The 18907-nt window shown below is 40.7% G+C and overlaps 13 protein-coding genes across 13 annotated transcripts; 4 read left to right on the forward strand and 9 right to left on the reverse strand.

Moving 5' to 3' along the window:
- Positions 1-62: 62 nt before the first annotated feature.
- Positions 63-1094, forward strand: NEHOM01_1559 (transcription initiation factor TFIIH subunit 2; the record flags this gene model as incomplete). Its single annotated transcript, XM_051490437.1, has 1 exon — positions 63-1094. One exon carries the CDS (start codon positions 63-65, stop codon positions 1092-1094), a length of 1032 nt encoding a protein of 343 aa, XP_051346397.1.
- Positions 1095-1266: 172 nt separating this feature from the next.
- NEHOM01_1560 (uncharacterized protein) lies at positions 1267-2007 on the reverse strand (the record flags this gene model as incomplete). The annotated part of the gene is made up of 1 exon (XM_051490438.1): positions 1267-2007. The coding sequence occupies one exon, from the start codon at positions 2005-2007 to the stop codon at positions 1267-1269; it is 741 nt and encodes a 246-aa protein (XP_051346398.1).
- Positions 2008-2439: 432 nt separating this feature from the next.
- NEHOM01_1561 (uncharacterized protein) lies at positions 2440-3417 on the forward strand (the record flags this gene model as incomplete). Its single annotated transcript, XM_051490439.1, has 1 exon — positions 2440-3417. The coding sequence occupies one exon, from the start codon at positions 2440-2442 to the stop codon at positions 3415-3417; it is 978 nt and encodes a 325-aa protein (XP_051346399.1).
- A 361-nt stretch (positions 3418-3778) lies between these two features.
- Positions 3779-4726, reverse strand: NEHOM01_1562 (uncharacterized protein; the record flags this gene model as incomplete). The annotated part of the gene is made up of 1 exon (XM_051490440.1): positions 3779-4726. One exon carries the CDS (start codon positions 4724-4726, stop codon positions 3779-3781), a length of 948 nt encoding a protein of 315 aa, XP_051346400.1.
- A 1380-nt stretch (positions 4727-6106) lies between these two features.
- Positions 6107-6886, reverse strand: NEHOM01_1563 (uncharacterized protein; the record flags this gene model as incomplete). Its single annotated transcript, XM_051490441.1, has 1 exon — positions 6107-6886. One exon carries the CDS (start codon positions 6884-6886, stop codon positions 6107-6109), a length of 780 nt encoding a protein of 259 aa, XP_051346401.1.
- A 119-nt stretch (positions 6887-7005) lies between these two features.
- Positions 7006-7776, reverse strand: NEHOM01_1564 (uncharacterized protein; the record flags this gene model as incomplete). Its single annotated transcript, XM_051490442.1, has 1 exon — positions 7006-7776. One exon carries the CDS (start codon positions 7774-7776, stop codon positions 7006-7008), a length of 771 nt encoding a protein of 256 aa, XP_051346402.1.
- An 807-nt stretch (positions 7777-8583) lies between these two features.
- On the reverse strand, positions 8584-9807 carry NEHOM01_1565 (uncharacterized protein; the record flags this gene model as incomplete). Its single annotated transcript, XM_051490443.1, has 1 exon — positions 8584-9807. One exon carries the CDS (start codon positions 9805-9807, stop codon positions 8584-8586), a length of 1224 nt encoding a protein of 407 aa, XP_051346403.1.
- Positions 9808-9887: 80 nt separating this feature from the next.
- Positions 9888-12767, reverse strand: NEHOM01_1566 (uncharacterized protein; the record flags this gene model as incomplete). The annotated part of the gene is made up of 1 exon (XM_051490444.1): positions 9888-12767. The coding sequence occupies one exon, from the start codon at positions 12765-12767 to the stop codon at positions 9888-9890; it is 2880 nt and encodes a 959-aa protein (XP_051346404.1).
- A 190-nt stretch (positions 12768-12957) lies between these two features.
- NEHOM01_1567 (ectonucleoside triphosphate diphosphohydrolase 5/6) lies at positions 12958-14250 on the forward strand (the record flags this gene model as incomplete). Its single annotated transcript, XM_051490445.1, has 1 exon — positions 12958-14250. The coding sequence occupies one exon, from the start codon at positions 12958-12960 to the stop codon at positions 14248-14250; it is 1293 nt and encodes a 430-aa protein (XP_051346405.1).
- A 282-nt stretch (positions 14251-14532) lies between these two features.
- Positions 14533-15321, reverse strand: NEHOM01_1568 (uncharacterized protein; the record flags this gene model as incomplete). The annotated part of the gene is made up of 1 exon (XM_051490446.1): positions 14533-15321. One exon carries the CDS (start codon positions 15319-15321, stop codon positions 14533-14535), a length of 789 nt encoding a protein of 262 aa, XP_051346406.1.
- Positions 15322-15412: 91 nt separating this feature from the next.
- Positions 15413-16135, reverse strand: NEHOM01_1569 (uncharacterized protein; the record flags this gene model as incomplete). The annotated part of the gene is made up of 1 exon (XM_051490447.1): positions 15413-16135. The coding sequence occupies one exon, from the start codon at positions 16133-16135 to the stop codon at positions 15413-15415; it is 723 nt and encodes a 240-aa protein (XP_051346407.1).
- A 552-nt stretch (positions 16136-16687) lies between these two features.
- Positions 16688-17524, forward strand: NEHOM01_1570 (uncharacterized protein; the record flags this gene model as incomplete). Its single annotated transcript, XM_051490448.1, has 1 exon — positions 16688-17524. One exon carries the CDS (start codon positions 16688-16690, stop codon positions 17522-17524), a length of 837 nt encoding a protein of 278 aa, XP_051346408.1.
- Positions 17525-18046: 522 nt separating this feature from the next.
- NEHOM01_1571 (uncharacterized protein) lies at positions 18047-18907 on the reverse strand (the record flags this gene model as incomplete). Its single annotated transcript, XM_051490449.1, has 1 exon — positions 18047-18907. A coding segment is annotated over one exon (861 nt), but the record flags the coding sequence as incomplete, so codon positions are not given.

An 18907-nucleotide genomic window follows, 5' to 3' on the forward strand; every position in this document is an offset into this window, starting at 1 on the left:
ATCTAACCCAATCTAATCTAAACTTGGCGGGGGTATATGGGAAGAGTTGAAAGAATTTGTCTATGGAAGAGAGTCGGTTTAGATGGGAAGAGAAGTTTCAGAATACTTGGGATGGTGCGGGAAAGGAAGAAGCAGCCCAGGCTTTGCGAGTGAATAGAAGAACTGAAAATGTTCAACGGGGAGTGGTTAGACGGGTGCTTTTGATCGTAGATATGTCTGAGGCAGTAGAGGAGCGAGATTTACTGCCTTCACGGCGATCGCATATTAAGAATGCGGTTTGTGGTTTTTATCGGGGCTTTAGTGAAAGTAATCCCCTCTCAACTTTAGGAGTGGTTGGTGTAGCTGATGGGACGGCTCAGATGGTGGCCTCAGTAGTGGCTGAAGAAGAGGTTTTGGAGGATGCTCTTGGGGGCCGGGCGGGATCAGGGCGATTTTCGTTGTTTGCAGCCTTGGAGGCAGCTGCTGTGTTCTTTCAAGGCAGTCATTTTTTGAAAGAGATTATCTTGATCGTTTCTTCTTTTTCCTTTTTTGGAAAAAGTCCGTATCAACAAATCAACAATTTATTAGCTAAAGGAGTTAAGATACACACGGTGCATATGGCGGGTGAGATGGATATTTTACGACGGATGAGTACGGAAAGTGGCGGAGTCTTTGGTGTGGTTACAGCGCCGGAAGATTTAGGGACTTTGCTGGATTTGGTTTGTGTGCCGGCCCCGCATAGCTCGGCTGTGCGTCTGTCGATGGTCCAAGTAGGATTTCCAGCAGTTATTCATGAGGAAAGTATTTGTGCTTGTCACTTGCGTATGACGTCAGCTGGATACGAATGTCCTTTCTGTACAACGAAGGTCTGTAGTCTACCGGGCGTATGCCCAATTTGTGAAGGAATACTGAGTACAGCTGTGCACTTACTTAAGGCCTTGCATTGGACCGACTCGGCGCCAATGTACATAACAGCGGAAGGGGGTGAATGCCGAGTATGTCGGACTAAAAGTAGCAGCCGACATGCCTGTCCGGGCTGTGACGCACAAGTTTGTCTGGAATGTAGTGCCTTTGTTCGACAGGAGCTTAACTTTTGTATCTTCTGTCCGAATTAGAAGATAAGGTTTTGATTCGGTTGTGTTGGTATTGGGTTATGTTGGTATTTGATTGAGTTAGTATTGGATTGTGTTAGTATTTGATTGAGTTAGTATTTGATTGATATTGGGTTAGATTGAAGATAAAAGTTGAGATAATGGTTTAGGATTTGATTTATTCAAAAGCTAGTGGTTAGAGGATAAGATCGTGTGCTGCATTGGTTGCTACCTTATAATGGCATATAATTAGAATAATCAACAAACCGGTCATGGATATGATTGAGCAGATAGTTAGTGCTAGTTTGAGTGACGAAAGGAGCCTTTTTCGTCGTGATTCGGTATTAGTAAAAAGGAGTGGACAGTACCTAGACATTTGTCTTCGATACTGGTTTAGGATTAAAGTCACAATGGCCTCAAAGATGTAGAAGAGATAGAACAAAGCAAACAATGAATAAATCACAAAAATGTCTTTGGTGTAGAGATCAGTTATACTAGTTGCGGTTGCTGTTTTGATTAGATAGTAAATAACAGTTGTAGTTGCGATCACTGCTACGCTAAATATAAGACCAATCACTGTTTTGATTTTCCGATGCCGGTTCTGTATAGCAATAGCAATTAGGATATGGGAAACAATCAGTAGAGCAGTCAAAACTCCAATAAGTAAAATGCCCAGATGGAGGGCTGAGTATCCTACTTCAAAAAGCCGGGTAGTTGAGTAAATAGCTAAAGCCAGTCCTGCGGCCGATACGAGCACTGAAGTAATGATTCTGCCAATTTCGGCTAAACGAATGCCATAGGCGCCGTTATAGATAGTTTTGGAATTAGAATTATCCTTAAGTTCTGAAGGTAAGTCAATTGGCGACTCTTCTTTGCTAAACTGTGTAGTTGACCGAGGTATACCATCGAAGCCATTCATTTGCTGATCTGTATCCATGATCCGTCAAAAAAGAAAAGGCTATCCAATGCGGGCTTTTTCCTAATTAGGAAATAGGGCTAATATAGTAATAGTATGGGGTTAGTATCCTTTCATTTCTATGGAGTGGCTGGCATTGGGTTAGTGTGGGATTTTCAGAGATTATATTGCTTTTTGGTAGACTTAACCTATTTTATCGTGCTTGTTGAATTCAAGTGTTTATTTCGACTTGGATAGTAGTGATAACTGCATTCTTTGTTAGGCTAGAATATTGGGTTTAATGCTATTAGTTGTTGTGTTTTTATTTGTGTTTGGTGGTATTACCATACTGGTTTGAAAGCTGTATATAATATTTGTATCTGGTTATTTAGCCAATGTTTTTGTTTAATCTCAATTAAGCTATAACCAAACAAAAATCATAGCTAGATAAAAATCAAATTGTTTTTGAAGTTTATGAAAGGTACCAATACAAACGTCAGATTATACCAAATTATACCGTTGGCTTTGTTAATGATAATCGTTATTCCCCCTGTGACTTGCAAATGTAGGTGGAGTTGTTTTAGCACGACATCTACTGATGATTACGAAGGTAGATATACTCTGACCCAACAAGAGGCTAACTATCCAATCCCAAACCCAAACCCAGGTCGCAACTCAAGCAGCCACAGTCATCCAAATAACCCGACCAATACCACCAACATTACCAACCAACCAAATACCACAAACGCAAGCGCACACAGAAACCAGAGCAATCGGGTCAGTATCTACGACAATGTCCCCGAGTCACAAAGCAGTATAGCCGACAACTCATCTCTTAACAACCAAGGAAGAAGCCAGAGCGACCAAGCTATTACTGAGCAACAAAACCCCCTGTTTACTTGCATAGCTAGCGACCGCAATGAGTACATCAAGAATGTATGTGAGATGATTGACACAGAAGCATCCGGCATTGACAGCATATTTGCCGAGGAAAAATGTGACTTAACAAGCCAGTCGGAGAAAACCTTGGCGAATGAAAGAAGCCAAGATCCTTTTGTAAGCCAAGCCAATAACCAAGATTCATTAAACCACTTCGGCCCCCCACCAGCTAATCCAAATATTCCAAGCTTCTCTAATACTCAGAAATCCCTAGCCACTACACCCCAGCCACAAACACCTCAACCATCGACGCAATCAAACTGGCGACCAAAGCCAGTCCCGCATTCCAAGCCGGTAAGACTTTTCAGGTCGAAATCAACCCAATCCGACAAACCTTCTGAAGACCAGACAAACCCAATACCGTGGGTTGGGGTGGATTGTGTTGGGTTAGTCCTGAAGGCGCAAGAGACGTTAAAGTCTAACCCTCCTAAATCCGAGTGCAACCAATCTTCTGAAGACCAGACAAACCCAATACCGGTTTACACATCTTCGACAACCTCATTGGGATCTTAGATTCCAAGGAAAAACTCAACCCAGTATCGACTAAGAAAATCAAAAAGCGACCTCGCCAATCTCGATGTAGGCGCTCAAGCCGGCAATAACACCAGAAGGAGATTTTATATCCCACAATTTATATCCACCCCAGATAAGCATCTCGTCTCAAACAAATCCATCCGCGAGAAACATAATCTTTGATAGTCACACACCCAATAAAAGTTGAGATAGGCCAATATTCATAGCCACTTAGATATATCCAAGCAAGAATGGTACAACCACGATGAAATCCAATCCTAGTGTCAACCCAATAAGAAACACAATGCATTGTAATCGACAAATTGAACCCAATTCAATCCAATAAAGCTCTAGTCTTTTATTATGTGACTGTAGTTTTGGCCATTCCCGTCATAAAAACGAAAGACTCAGAGTAGAAGATAAGATGAACCATCATAAACACAAGTAAAGCGACAATAAGTAGGCAAACCGCTCCTAGCAAGAAGGTTCTTGCCACAGCAGCAATCGAAACACATTTATGAGTAGTGACATTATAGACAATTCGGCAGCTGAAAAGAGCAAATATTCCTATCAGCAACCCAATAACTGCCGCTACTATGTGCTTAATTGATTTAACCGAAGTAAATGTCTTTTGGTAGCTGATAGCTTCTATTTTGAAGTAGTCCGCAAACATCAAAAGAAAGCCCAAGGCAAATACGATCGATATGGTGATTATGGCCTTTGTCATCTCAATTTTGCGTATGGTCTGAGATAAGCGCTTGTCCAAGGCCCGTAGTAGCATATAGAGCATATAGAATATAAGAAGCAGACCGCACAATGATGCATACCCAGTGTAAACAGTAAAGGCGGCGTTTATCAGAGTAGAAGAGTTGTGATAGATCTGCAGGATACTAAACATCCCTAAGCTAGTTAGGAAAATCATGCCAATCGTGCTAAACCCCGCCACAACTAAGGTTTCTAGGCCCCAACCCGTTTTAATTAGTATCTGCCTCCATATGCTTTTTTGTGGGTTCTTCTTCTTCTCTTTCTTGTCGTCATTAGATTTATCTTTCATATCAGAACTGTTAGACGGGGTATGCATTGTTTTTAATCTGGTTGGTTCCTCCGGGTCTATATCTGATTTGTTATTCGATCCCATAGTCGCTGATCTCCTGAAGGGCGGTGTATAATAGCGATCAGAACCATGAAGTTTCTTAAAATTTGGGTGTCTTACCAATAGTTGACTCGTCTGACCGGAACCCATGCCTGAATCTTCATCAGATTTATTATCCTTGGTTTGTTGGGTCGATTTAGATACGTTTAGATCCATATTAGTTAGTGAGAAATTGAAATTTTTTGGGGTAAGCACTGATATTTCCTAAAAAGGAAATTTTGTCCATTTTTATACTTCTGTTTTTTAGCTATCCAATGAAATCAACATTATTAATCACTCTCGTCGCCGTTTTACTGATCCAATTTATTAGCTGTCATCCAAGTACCCAGCGTCCTTGCAACCACGATCATCAAGTGGGAACTTGCAATCACGATCATGCCGCAACCACGCATCCAACCCACACATGCTCAGCTAATGCTGCTGCGGAGCCTACTAACACCCAGGCCGTTTCAGAAGAGCCAGAATTCGAATCAAGCTCCAGCTCAAGTTCCAGCTCAAGCTCTACTGCCAAGAAACAAGCCGAGAATTCAACTCAGCATTAATACGTTTGCTTAGCAAGCAGGCCTCTAATGATTTTACCCAATCAGGCCAACAAACCAACTCCACTAAATTATGTTGAGTGGTCAAGGTTCAGCCAAATGGCATAACTAAATGTTAAATAAAGTCTGATTGTGTTTATTCTTACAGTCTTTAGTTACTTGTTTACCTTGATATTCTCACCACAGCCTTATAAGGAAATTGCCTAAAAAGGAAATTACCCCAATAGGAAATTTATACTCTCTAAAGAAATAAGGGTTATTCTTAGAGTGATAATAGGACCTACAAAATCAGACCGGCATTAATCCTTATTGTTTATTTGGCCGGGTTTATCGGTTGTGGCACTACTTTTCCAAACCTTGCTGCTCTTTCAAAACAAGCCATTGTTCTAGAGAGCAAGCAGAAGAAGATGAATGCCAAAAGACAAAAGAGAAACGACCGGAAAGAGAATTGGCAGCAGCTGAGAGACCAAGTTCTTGAATTGATTTGACAAAGAGTGAATAATCGGCTTCTAGCCTAAGTTGTTTGTAAATAGCTCAGTGAACAACTCGATCTGTAGTTTTATATCAGATTTTGAAATTGAATTCAAAAACTTCTAAATCCAACCATTATCTTACTATACCACCCTCCTCTTCAATACTAACCCAAACTAAACCAATACTAACCAAGACGCAGTCAGACTGGACGCTCGTAGGATTTATTGAATAAAGTATCAACACATTGGGCATCACGTGATACAATACCTAAGATTCTGTGTTATAACATCAAATTAGTATCTTCTTAAACCAAGTCGATCATCTATTTATAGTTTGGAGTTGTACTCTACCAATCTCTAACCCAACCCAATCCAATGTTACTTTGCCCTTACAATCAATAAATTGAACCCAACTCAATTGAACCCAGCCTAATCCAACGCCTAATAACAACTAATAACAAGTAAAGCAACAAAGCAATGGTTTAATCGAGCGCGAGTAATGTATTTGATGAAATAGGGTTGATTTATTCGATAGGGATGCCAAAGAAGCCGAGGAAAGAACCTGGCCGCAGCGTACTCAGATAGTCGCAAAGGCCGAGGCAGTATAAATGCATAGAGATAATCGAAATAACAAAAACGGCCAAAAACAAAATAGTCAACGTTCTTGTATATTGAAGGGAATTAAACTCAGGTGGGCTAGTATTGGACTTCTTGGTGGGTTGGCGCTTTATGAATATCCAAAAGAGTCCCACTGCGGGATAAATAAAGAGCGGGAAAATTAGATACCAGTCAGTCTTTGCGTCTTCTTGTCGGGCAATATACCAGAACAACAAGGTAGTTAGAAGAGCAACGATCGCCACAAACGCTACAACTAGTACTAGTGCTCTACTGGCGCCGTCCCCACTTCGTTGTTTCGAGTTGTGGTCAGAAAAACTCCATTGTTTAAGACGTAAACAGGTATGAAGAAGCCCTGTAAAGAAGAATAGACCTGAGCAGGCTAAATAAAGAATGTATATCATATAGGCATACCACTTAACGATCTTGCCATCTATATGGTTGTAAATGAACAGCCGAGCAGTGATCAGATAGACAGCCCCTGCCGCAATAACCAGAAGAGTCAAAAATAGGTATGCCAACATTGTACTTTTCGGTTTATGTCTCGATTTAACGGTTGATTGAATCGCAGTCTTCGAGAATTGGATTTCTGTGGCACAGTCGCTTTGTATTAAGGCTTCATTGGACAATTGGTTCTTATCAGTATTAAATGAATTATGTGTTATAGTTGATTTATCATTACGATCCATATTTGGGTTAAAAACTAAAATAACTTTACTTGGCTGAATCTAGATACTGATTTTATAATGATCACTTTATTCTATCTCTAATCCAATACTAAGCACTTGCTAAAGTGGGCTGGGGTAGTTTAATGGCTGTTCTGGATGAAGTTGGGATAGTTTGAGTAGAGAATGTAAGGGGTCGCCAAGGAAACAGCGAGTGCTATGAGTAGTAGACACATTAGACCGGTCAGAACAGTCACGAATTTAGATCGGGATGTGTTGCGGTTCTTGCTAAAGAGACGCCGGCCTAGCTCCACAAGATATGTGACAAGTAAAATCGCCACTATTACAAAAGAGATAGTAAAAGCATGCTTGTATCCCATGATGTCCATAACCGAATTCTGGAACGATATGATGCTAGAAGTGGCAAAGTAGGATATCAAATAAGTGATCATGATAGTTAAAACTACAAGAAAGGGCAAACTGAATCGAATGACTCCAAGGACTCGTTGCTTTGTAGTCTTGCATTCAATAATAAGCCGAGTAATGAGATAGCTAAAGTAAACAATAAGCAAAGCAGCAGATACTCCTAGATAAATAAGAGGTAAAACTCCTAGCTGATTCTTACTGATATTGCCAAGGTTTGGGTTAGTGAGATTGATATAAGCTATACCCACTAAAGTACCAACAGCAATTACATGGAATCCAGAGCACAACAAAGATAATATTACGTGTCGGAGTCGAATTATTGAGTCTTTGGATTTGGTGGAAGTAGTGCTGTTGTTGCTATTGTTCTGGATTGTATAGAGGTAATTAGGCAGTCCGTAAGGATAGTCCTGGTCCTCATAATCATGTATGCTAGAAAATCCAAAAGTTGTTCGTGTGTTGTCTTCTCCCATAAGGTCGTTATGTTCCATGCTAGATCAAATTTTGTACTTTCTACCATGGTTAAGATTTTCCTTTTTTGGACATGACTGATATCAAAAATCTATTAATTCAGCTTTTCGATTGTCTGCTATTATTGCCTGATTCACTACCATCTGCAAACAGCCTGTTGTATGCTTAGCTTACCTGTTCTGCAAGTCTACCAGTGCAAGTTGTAATCAACCAAAGCCATAAATTCAACTAAGATAGAAGCCACCACCCACTATCAACATAACAGATGCAAGCCATAATCACTAATATAGTGCCCAGAGGCAAGAATACATCTTGGCATTGATACAAATTCCTGCAGTGGCATACCTCGAAACGGCATTGCCAACTATTTATTGTTTGTGTACGACAGTAAATAAGAGGATGACGTCATATCCAAATTCTAGTGGTTCCCGAGGCATTCGGTAATTTTGGATACTTTGGATACCCCCAATTTTATATTAAAGCTACGGTTGCGATAGCATTGGGTTAGTCTGTAACAACCATATCAATCAATGAATAAAGGGATTTGGGTTAAAGAAAGAGTACTGGTGGTGTAACGGCACTACACCAACTATACCATTCTTTTTGGCCTACAATAAGAGACAGTAGCAAACGAAACACTAGTCTAGTACCAACCCAACCAGCGGCTGCCTCCCATAAATGCGACAATGTTAATATTTGGGTTAATCTTGGGCGAGTGTTTTGGTTTGAGTTCGATTTATTGATTGGTTTGGTTTGGTTTGGTATTAAGTTAAGGCTGCAGATTAACTTAACGTTAAAGGCTGCTTGGGTTAGGCTTAAGAAGCCTTCTATGGGCTAACATTAGTAATGTTATCTAGCCAAGCATGAGAGTAGGAAGAGAAGACCACGTGGTGAACAAGAGCAATAACCAGTAAAACGGCCAGTATAAAGGTAAATGCCAAAAGAATGTAGTTTTTGATAACAGCATGGGTTTTGTGCCTACGTTTAGAGAAAAGATTATCGATGAATCTTCCCAATTGACTAACAACCATTAGAATGGCTGAAGCTACAGCCGGCCAAAAGAAAATAGGCGATCTCATATGCTTATGTACCATTTGGAAATAATCATTCTTAGGGCCTAAAGTTGCAATGTACCCAAATAATGCCAAAATAACAATTGTACCAATGAAAACCGCCAAGAACCCAAGATATTTGCCTACTTTCTTGGCAGTCTTATACCCTTTTGACATCTGGCGTTCGGGTTGAGTCGTGTACTTGAGGAATAGATTAAAGAGGAGATATAGCAGATAGAAAAACACGACACTCCCAATTAAGCCCAAGTAAAGCAGTTCTAAACCTTGGTCCAAATTAAATGTAAAGGTCGGCAGATAAGCTAACTTAGTTCCCACTAGAGTAAGAACCCAAAGCATGAGAGGATATGCTAGAACCGAAAATGCCAGCATTGAAAGTACTTCTAGCAATAATCCTGCGGTTTTAGCTGTTCTTTTTAGATAAGTATCTTGTTTGATCGATGCTATTTTTGATCTGCTATTGTATGGCTCAAACTGTATACTAAGAGCTGTCGGTTTTGTAGGACTAGGATTTAGAGGTGCTGTTACTCCATGACTAGGATTTAGAGGTGCTGTTACTCCATGACTAGAAATTAGAGGTGGTGCTACTCCATGACTAGGAACTGGAGGCGGTGCTACTCCATGACTAGGAACTGGTGGTGCATTCTCTGTAGGACTAGGAACTGGTGGTGCTGGAAAGTCTGATGCCAGGGAAGACACGTCATCATATTGTGGTGGTTGTGGTGTGGTTAAGTTCGTAGCTGAGATGGTTTCTGATTTTATATTTGTATCTTCTGGGACTGGATCATACCAGTGGTTCGGGTGGAAAGAATCATAATATTCTCCTTGAGGGGTTATTTCAGATTCAGAATGGATTGGCTGCTTGTGCAACTGTTGAGTTTGTTTATCTGATACTGTGATGGCCGAATCCGAAGAGGATCTTTTTCTCAGATCAGGTAAATCAGAGCCAGATGGTAAGACAATATCTAATGGATTGCTCATGTAAAAAATTAGAATCAAACTGATATATATCCCAAAAAGGAAAATAATTTGGACAAAGACAAGAAGTTAAATAAAGTTTATTATTTGGATGTTATATCTTGTCTAGCAACAGATATGATATATTTACTGAGGATGTAAAGAAAACTACAGCCCCGGGCATCTTTCTCATTAAGGAAAGTCCGAAGCCGAGTAATAGCGTCATTAGTCCGGGCATAGGCCTTGTCCAAAAGATCAAGCTGGGTAAGGACGGGAGCAAGTTGGGCCATTTGCAACTGGCTGAGTTGAGCAGCTTCAATATGGTCTTGTTTCTTTTGGAACTCCAAAGTTTCTGACTCAAGCATATCTGAAGAGATAGCTAAAACCTCTTCCAAAACAGGAACTGATTGCTCCAAATCAATCTTAAGATCTTTGGCCTTCTTTCGAATAAGAGATAGCACTTTTTTGTTCTCAATGATACGCGGCAAAGTATCTACTTTCACTCCCCAGGCACCTTCACTCCGACTAGAAGCATTCAGGACATTGATGACATCAAGAGTTAGATGCAAGACCCGATGGGCTTGAGTATCATAATAGATAAGATCACAGGCCTGTCGCAGCTTATTAAGTCCTGGAATGATAATAGATGAAATATTATGAGCTGTAGCTATCAAATGAAGAACAATCAGCTTATCTTTAAAGTGCTTGATTTTTAAAGATAGCTTGTAGAAAGTCTCTGGTACTAGTTTAGTCTCGTACTTCTTAATCAACTCAAACTCTTCATCACTTGGATAGTTAGCTAAAAGACCGGCCACTAAGATTTCTGAAAACATTGAACTATCAAGCTTATCTATTCCAGCAATCAACTCTTTCAAAGGAACACGAACACGAGCTAGAACAATGTCAATGGCTTTACACTTTTTCGGACTAAAAAGACTAGTTTCAGTAGATTGCTGAGGAGTGTCTGTAATAGTAGTTGATTTAGTCTTATCTCGAGCAAAGATATGAAAATCTTCTTTTTTGAAAACACTTAAACTCCGCTTATCAAGTTTACTCCAAAGTCCTTCTACTTGTGGCTTACGGTTGAAAACATCAAAGGATAATTGTTGCGGATTATGAGGTCGCAGTTTACCGGCTTCTTCAAGATAAAGAGCTCGAGGTCCTGGCTTACCCGGGACTGCCACACTAGGTGGTGCTGCTACGTTAGGAGTACTAGCTGAGGGGCCTAACTTATTTCGGCCGGGTGGAGGGGGAGGAGTTGATTTAGGCGGGGTTTTAAGTGAGGTGGGTGGTGGAGGTGTTTTAAGTGAGTTAGGAGGAGGGGGTGTTTTAAGAGTGGGAGGAGGTGGAGGTGTTTTGAGTGAAGTGGGAGGAGGTGGTGTTTTAAGAGTGGGCGGAGGAGGTGGTGTTTTGAGAGTGGGTGGAGGTGGCGGTGTTTTAAGGGAAGTAGGAGGAGGAGGAGGTATACTTGTCTTGGGAGTCAGTGGCGGTGGAGGTGGTGCTTTGAGGGAGGTGGGAGGAGGAGGAGGTACTTTGATTGATTTGGGAGGTAGGGATATGGCTGGTTGTGCTTCTGGGATAGTTTGAATAAGGGGAGAGGTCGTAGTAGAAACAAGAGCAGGAGATGAACATGATTTAGGGGATGACGTCATCGGGATAGAAGGAGAAGAGGACTGTTTAGGTGTAGATTGTTGCGGTGTAAGACTTTCAGTGGATTTAGGTGGTTCTTTTTGGGCAACAAGAAGAGCAGCATTAGGTAAGGGCGACTGCCGAAATCCTTGATTACATGTACATTTAGTTTGCATAGCTTGAATCTTTTGAATCCGAGCTTCTCTTTCCTGGGCAATATTACTTATATCTTTGTTTTTGAAACTAACCTCTTCCAATACTGTCCCACGAATATAGTGCAGAACATCATAGATCCGACTACTATTAATCTTATGAAGAACACTTAAAACGGTAATAATAGCACTAAGATCATGTTTAGTTTCTGCTAAGACTTCTTCCTCCTGAAGAGTACGTACATCTATCTTAGTAGCTAACTCCCTGGCTTCTTCTTGCTTTTGAATCAGCATATCTACCTTTTTAGCCACTCCAGACTCCTTTTGCTTAATCTTGGCTAAAAGCCTCGTGATATCACAAAAACGAAGCATACTATCTACCATAATACCTACTAAACCCGACTCATTATGAAACCCAATCAAAATATCAACTAGTAAACCCAAAAACTCCACACTAGTATTCCCTAAAGATAAGTTATAGTAAATCTCTTCCATAATATAAGGTAAACGTACTGAACATAAAGGTACACATTTAACATGAACTTCAGATACCTCTTTACGATCAAAAAAGTGTTTCAAAACCAGAGGTAAAGTACTTGATAAAGATCGCACTCCTAAATCCAAAACCAATTCCGAGATAGCAGTATACTGCGAAGGAAAGACCGCAAAAATTCGAGCAAACAGTTCCTCACTCTTCTTAATGTACCTTAAGATAGCCGGTGACTTAACTAAAACCTTAAACAACTTCACACTAGGCTCTAAGATCTTAAAAATCGGCTTGTTTTGCTTACTTTCATGTAAGGAAATATAAGTCCGTGATTCAGTCCGCCACTCACTAGGAACAAGCATAGTGATTAAAGACCAGACTTCTTCCACAATCCCTAGATCGGCTACTGTTTGAGCTTCCTGCTCAGTTAAAGAAACACAAGTAAATCTTAAGTTGTTAAGTACGTCAGCACATAAATCAATGTCAGTGATGTTATAGGAAGTGCTAAATGGCTTTTTGGCATTTCTGATCTTATCTAGAATTTCTTGAGGTGTTTCTGTTTTAGATTTAGCTGAGCTTTTTTGGGCATGAATCATTCCTAATTGCTGTTCTAACGGCAGGGCTAACATTGAAGTTTTTCGCGATCCTTCAATTCCCAAAGTTTCCAAAAGCACAAGAAACTCTTTAGTTATATCAGTAGGCAGTGGTGTATCCATAAGCTAATGAAAAATAAACACTAAAAAGTCAAATACAGCGATGCTTCTAGATGCATTGTCTAGGTTGAAATCAAAATTCTCATTTGCCGAAAATGTCCTATTTAGGAAATAGAGTAATCAGACCTGGTTGGGAGGGTTTTGTCATGTTTTGTTTCAGGTGAGATATAAGCTGGAGTGTGGGTGTGTTTGTATGCAAGTATGGGTTCGGATTGGATTCGGATGGCTTAGTCTTGGCTTAGTATTTAGTGTGGGTATTGGTGGTGGTGTAGTGCAGGCGCAGAAGAATGAATTGCAGTTGGAGTTGCAGGAGAATATTGAGGCATTAGGGAGTGAAATAAGTCGGTTACAACGGGTGCAGAAAGGGTTGCAGCTTATCTATGAGAAGATTGGAGTGAAAGAAGGACTGAGTAAACCGGGCCAGAATCAGGACCAGTTTGTGGCGGTCTTTGATGGAGGGTCGACGGGCACGCGGTTGAATATCTATCGTTTTGATGCTAAAGGTCTTGAGTTGAAGAAACACGTTCTGGAGAGTGTTTCTCCTGGGATACACCAGAGTGCTAGTCCGATGAAGGATATTGAGACTTTGCTGGCTCGGGGTAGGTCTTTCTTGGCGAGTCAAGGGCATAGTGAGCAGTATGATTTTCCGGTGGTGTTTAATGGGACGGCTGGTTTGCGGCTGGTGGAGTTGAAACATCGGGAACGAGTTTTGGCGGAAGTGAAGGAGGCTTTAGTTAAGGCGACCAAGAAAAAGGATATTGAGGTGCGGGTAATTGATGGGAAGGAAGAAGGGTTTTATGCTTGGGCGGCTTTGGCTTTTGCGACTAAATCAAAAGATAAGATAGCAATTATTGACTTGGGCGGTGGATCGGCCCAAATTTCTTTTGAAATTGATCGTGACTTGCAATCTTCCCAGGACGGAATAGTGGAGGGAAAGAAGAAGAAGGTTCTTTCTAAGTCGTTCTTAGGACTGGGTTTGGTGGCTGGCTTGGAGCAGGTGCACCGGCTGGATACGCAGCAAGTGTGTGCTTGGGGGGAGAAGACGTTTGAGCTGACGGCATGTAAACGTCATATGAAAGCTTCTTTATCTTCCATGATTTTGGAAAAGACCGGTGGGAAAGAGATTGCGCCGGGTATTTCACAAGTTAGCACGGTCTTTGTTTCGTCGTTCATTTCGGAGATTCTTCATGAGTTCAATACCCCGAGTAATATTCAGTTTAAGGATATTAAGAGTCTCGTTGATTCGGTTTGTGTAGTTAAGAAGTCTGGCGCGACAGGTTTAGAGCTTGCTTTAAGTCCCATGTCTGCCCAGGCTGTACCTACGGTTTCAACACCTCCACCATCTCTTAAGTGCCCCACTGTAATATATGCGTCTATGTTTATGGAGAATCTTGGTGTGGGCCTTTTCACTCCGATCAAAGATGCCTCGCTGATTCCAGTGGATATTAGTTGGTCACTCGGCCGGGCTCTTTCTCTTATCGAATAAAAGCATCTTATGCATAGTATTGAGTTGGGTTTGAGTTTGGTTTGGTTTGGGATTGGTTTGACTTTGGTGGAGTGTTGTAATGTGATGTATGCTTAGATAAAAGCAAGGCATATGTATATGTTGTGATATGTTTATTGGTTTGTGTTGGGCTGCTGTTTATATCTATACAAGCTGGCCCAATCTATCTTAGGCGGATTTTAATACACTAGTGTTAAAGTCCTTATCTATGTTGTTCTTGTCTCTTTGCTTCTTTGCTGCTCAGTATATCTGGCACCGACTGGCCTATGCATTTATAAAGTGCCAGGACATCTTAATAGTTAGGAATAGGGTTAGATTAAGGAGGCAGAAGATGCCGGCCATAGTCTTTGATTGGAGTTGGTTAACCTTGCTTTTGTAGTAGGTAAGACCAACGGCCATTTGAAAGTAAATCATGGATATGTACGTGAAAGAAGATAGTATCAGAAGAAAAACAATACAATCAGAAAAGATCGTACAGGAGCCACTACTGATATTACTATTGCAACCATCGATCAGAAAGGCTTGGTTTATCTCCTGGATAATAATCTTCCATTTACTTCCCCACTCAGCCAATGAACTGGGCATAATCAATGGCGGAGTGAAGTAGTGGCAAATATACGTTATGAAGTAACAGCGCAGGATAATGTACGCAAAGGAAAGAAATGTGTTCAAGACACAGGAATAAACCAGAATGTATATTGCCGTTAGTGGTGTAAGTTCAAACCAAAGCTGTGCTAGTGCCCAGCCGATTATAAATACACTGGCAAACCCACAGATGTACTTAACCGACAGTTCAAGACTAGCCACTATACAGCGCATGCCTTGTATATTCATAACAATAATATACTGCAATGCTCCAGCAGTTAGACCTACTATAAATACGAGATATCCAACAAACAAAAGAAACACCGAACTATTGCCCGAGCTAATTCGGCGCTCATTGAAGATGTTCAGCATGCCCAAAGTATAGTTGAGGTTGCGTAGTTCATTGCGCACAACAAGTCTACCAGGGTTTACGCAGATAGGACATCCATTGTTTTCAAATCTCCGCATATCTAAGTCAAAATTTTAAACTTTATTCGAAGCTCGCTTATCAGTAAACTATGTTTGTTACTTTACTCCGTTAAAAAATACTATCTCTGCATTATGGCCCCTGTTTAAAAAGCACCATTCTAGGAAAGAGAGCACAATTGGCATAAACCAAAAGAGTTTGGATGCTTATCACCACAAATAAATAAAGGGTTGACTTCTTGACTCCATAATTAGCCGACTTGGCAATCAGATTCTTTTGGGTAAAATAAACCGAGATAAGCGATAAGAAGATAAGCAGGCCCAACTGCTTACTAAAAAGACTCTCAGTCAGTTGGAAGAACAAACCATAAAGCATGCATCCAATGAAAACCCAAAACTGCGACAAAACAATCAAGTACGTAAGATAAAGGAAGCTGCGGTCAAATGTTCCCATATAAACGAAAATAGCAGTCGCATAAGTGTAGATCCAACGGAAAAAGTACTCTACTGCCAGTCCTTCGACCTGTCTCGCTAGTGTCCAATTCGTTCGCAAGTGCTCGGGTGTTGAACCATAGCAGGAAAAGAAGAAGAGATAGATCCCGCCAAAACCAAGTAAATGCAAAAGCAGTTGAAGAGTCGCTCCTAGAATAGTGATCTGATCGGCTCGATTAGGCCGGACTAGTATACCCAGTCGTATTCCTTCGAATAAGAACCAGGCTTCTTTCCTCCACGAAACATATCGCATGGCAGGCGCCGGCACAACGATTTCGGGCTTCTCTTGGTAACTCTCTATCCTTGAGGCTGTTATCGGAATCGGTCCACAACTATTCTTTAAGTCGGAAGTATGTGTAGTCATATTCTAATTTTTAAAATGGATTTGACTTAAGTTGTTACTTAATGTTGGCTAAGATTGCATTACATTCAATTGTTATTGAGTTAGGAGAGTGTAATTAATGTCAATTGCTAGGGGGTGACTTGGATTAGTGATTGCAGGGGGTTAATTAAAAGCTGTTTGACTTTGATTTTAGTATTTGATTTGGTTTGGTTTGAGTTGGTTTGGATTAGTATTTGGGTTTGGATTGGGTTGAGTTGGTATTTGGGCTGAGTTATGTTGTGTTGTGTTAGTACTGGGTTGAGTTGTGGTGGATTTTACTGGATGAGGTTAGAGTGCTGGTTGTAAGGGAATGAAGGGGATTTGACGTGTTTATGGTGAAATTGAGTTGGTGTTATGTTATGTTGAACTGGGTGGGGGGAGTATTATGTTGGGTTGGTGATGGGGTTGGGTAAGCTTGCTGTTGTAGGGGACAAAGTTGTTATTTGGGGATGGTTGTAAATTTTCCTTTTATGGTAATTCTTCTGTTGTTTTCTTTAGATACTTTATTTTCTCTTCTCTTACTAAACATCACTCATGAATCAACAATCAGCCCAAAGTTGCAAATCATTGTTGGATTGGTATTCTGCCTATGGATCTATTCCCTACCTAAGACATGACATAATGGTAACCTTACAACAAAGAATTCAAAATGCACCGGCTGGTAGCCTTCAACTAATAGCTGAGCCCAATCAAATCAACTTTCCAGAAAAGCTTGTTGCTTTGGAGAATGATGGAAGAAAGGACTATCTTAAACTCAAATACCTCAACGACTTCTATGGGCGTTATGTTGGTATCTGGCGCCAATACTTTGAAGATCTCTGCTTTGTTTTGGCTGTTCCGGCTGACCAACAAAGACACTTGCTGGACTGTCTGCTTTTGCCAGGTCTTCGTGCGCAAGTTGCTAAGCACCAAACAGTTAGCCACGCTTTGGATGCTGTGGTTAAGCATTACTATGCCATGTATGCTAGTGATGGTGTGACTATGCCACTACAAAAACAGTTCTATCTCCTGCAAGAGTACATTGATGCACTCCAAGAAGCGGTTGAGCGCAAACGTGTTCTAGCTGACTTAACACCTGCCCAGGCCGAAAGAGAGTTCGAGGTATACTTCCAATACGGACTGTCCTCAGCCACTAAAGAGAAATCTCCTCGTGAAACTGGTGAATCTCCTGAGCACTACATTAAGCGGCTATTGGCCCACGAACAAACCATTATCAGCCAAGTCCAGCAACGACTCTGGTCCGATCCAACTGAATCATCGCGTACTAGCTCTCCACCAGTCGATGCAGCTCCGTCCAGAAAGTACTGTACTTTTCACCGATCCAAGAATCATAACACCGATGACTGCCGCAAGCTTCAAGCTCTTTTATAAGCAGAGCTAAGTTAGTAGTGCTTATCTGCTTCCTATCTGGCTATTCTTCTCTTATGATTCGGTTTATATTAAACATCAAGATATGGTTTTCTTTGGCAATGTAAATTAGTGTTAAGTTGTGTTAGTATTCTGTTGGTGTTCTGTTTGTATTTGGGTTCGTGTCTTGGTTGGGCATTTAACTATAGGTAGTAGTTTAGACCGAAAAGGTGTTTTATTGCGGTTGCAATAGATGCCATTAAGACTAGCATTTGATAAGACAAGATAAGTTGGCTAGATTAGCTAAGAAATTATCATGCTTATTTGTTTGGGTTAGTACTGGGTTAGTAGAAGAATGAAATGGCCTCTTTTCAAATAGAGACATACTTTTGGAAATAACCCATCATTAGAAGCTAGGTTGTGTGCTAGTGGGTAATATTGGCAGTTATGGTTGGTTTGAGTTCAATCTATCGATTATTGGGTTAGTATTGGGATAGAATAAATTATAGATAAGTAGTAGAGGTAGACCATGAAGGCTTAAGGGTGTCAGTGAATTGGAGTTGGGTTAGAAATTGCCACTTCATTGGTATTAGCTATCCCCCTTGTTGGAGCATAGATATTCGTTATGACTCGCACATTAGGATTCTTTATCAGATGCCCCTCTTTATCAATCCTTGTTCGGCATCGGCCACAGATCTCATCCTTCATCTCCTCCGACTCCCATGCTATGTTTAGGCAGACCTTTTGTTTGATCTGCTGACGTAAAACAGTTGATTTGGCCGTACTATTGGAGAGAGAGATATATATTTCGGTATCCACGGGCCCATTAACATTGCCAATCCAATCAAGAGATGGTATATCACATCTTAAACATATAACCCATGGAATTATCTTACTTTGGGAGAAGATTGAGATGGTGGCGGCAATAAAATTACCATTACATGTGTGTAATGCTATGTTGGTTTCTTTGGCTTTTCTGGATCGAAAGTTACGCAGCTTTTGTGGAACAACTCTACTACATAAATGGCTAGTGGCAGATTCGATTTTCTGCAACCTAGTCATATCTGGGTATTCGAAATACATGAAATGGTATTTATCATATGCGGTCTTTGTAGCAAGTTTGTGAAAAAAGGACTCTAACCTATCTCTGTGTTTAGGCTCAGTAAACTCTAAATTCGTATTCTCTATTCTAAGATCTTGATATTCCCGGTCTAATATTTCATCAACTATTTCATTTTGATGCTTTAAAGCACTTAAATTGGTTAGTTGGATTGTAAGTGTTGTGCTGCATGGTGAGTAAATTCGGTATCCATGAGCAGATCCATCCACAATTACCGTTTCTGGTTCGTTACAGATTGATTCGTCGATCGTTCTATCCGTGGCCTTAACTACTTGCATCCAGCCTAA

This window comes from Nematocida homosporus (assembly GCF_024244095.1).
Source record: "Nematocida homosporus strain JUm1504 chromosome Unknown 4455, whole genome shotgun sequence".
In the NCBI taxonomy this organism is placed as follows: Eukaryota; Fungi; Microsporidia; genus Nematocida; species Nematocida homosporus.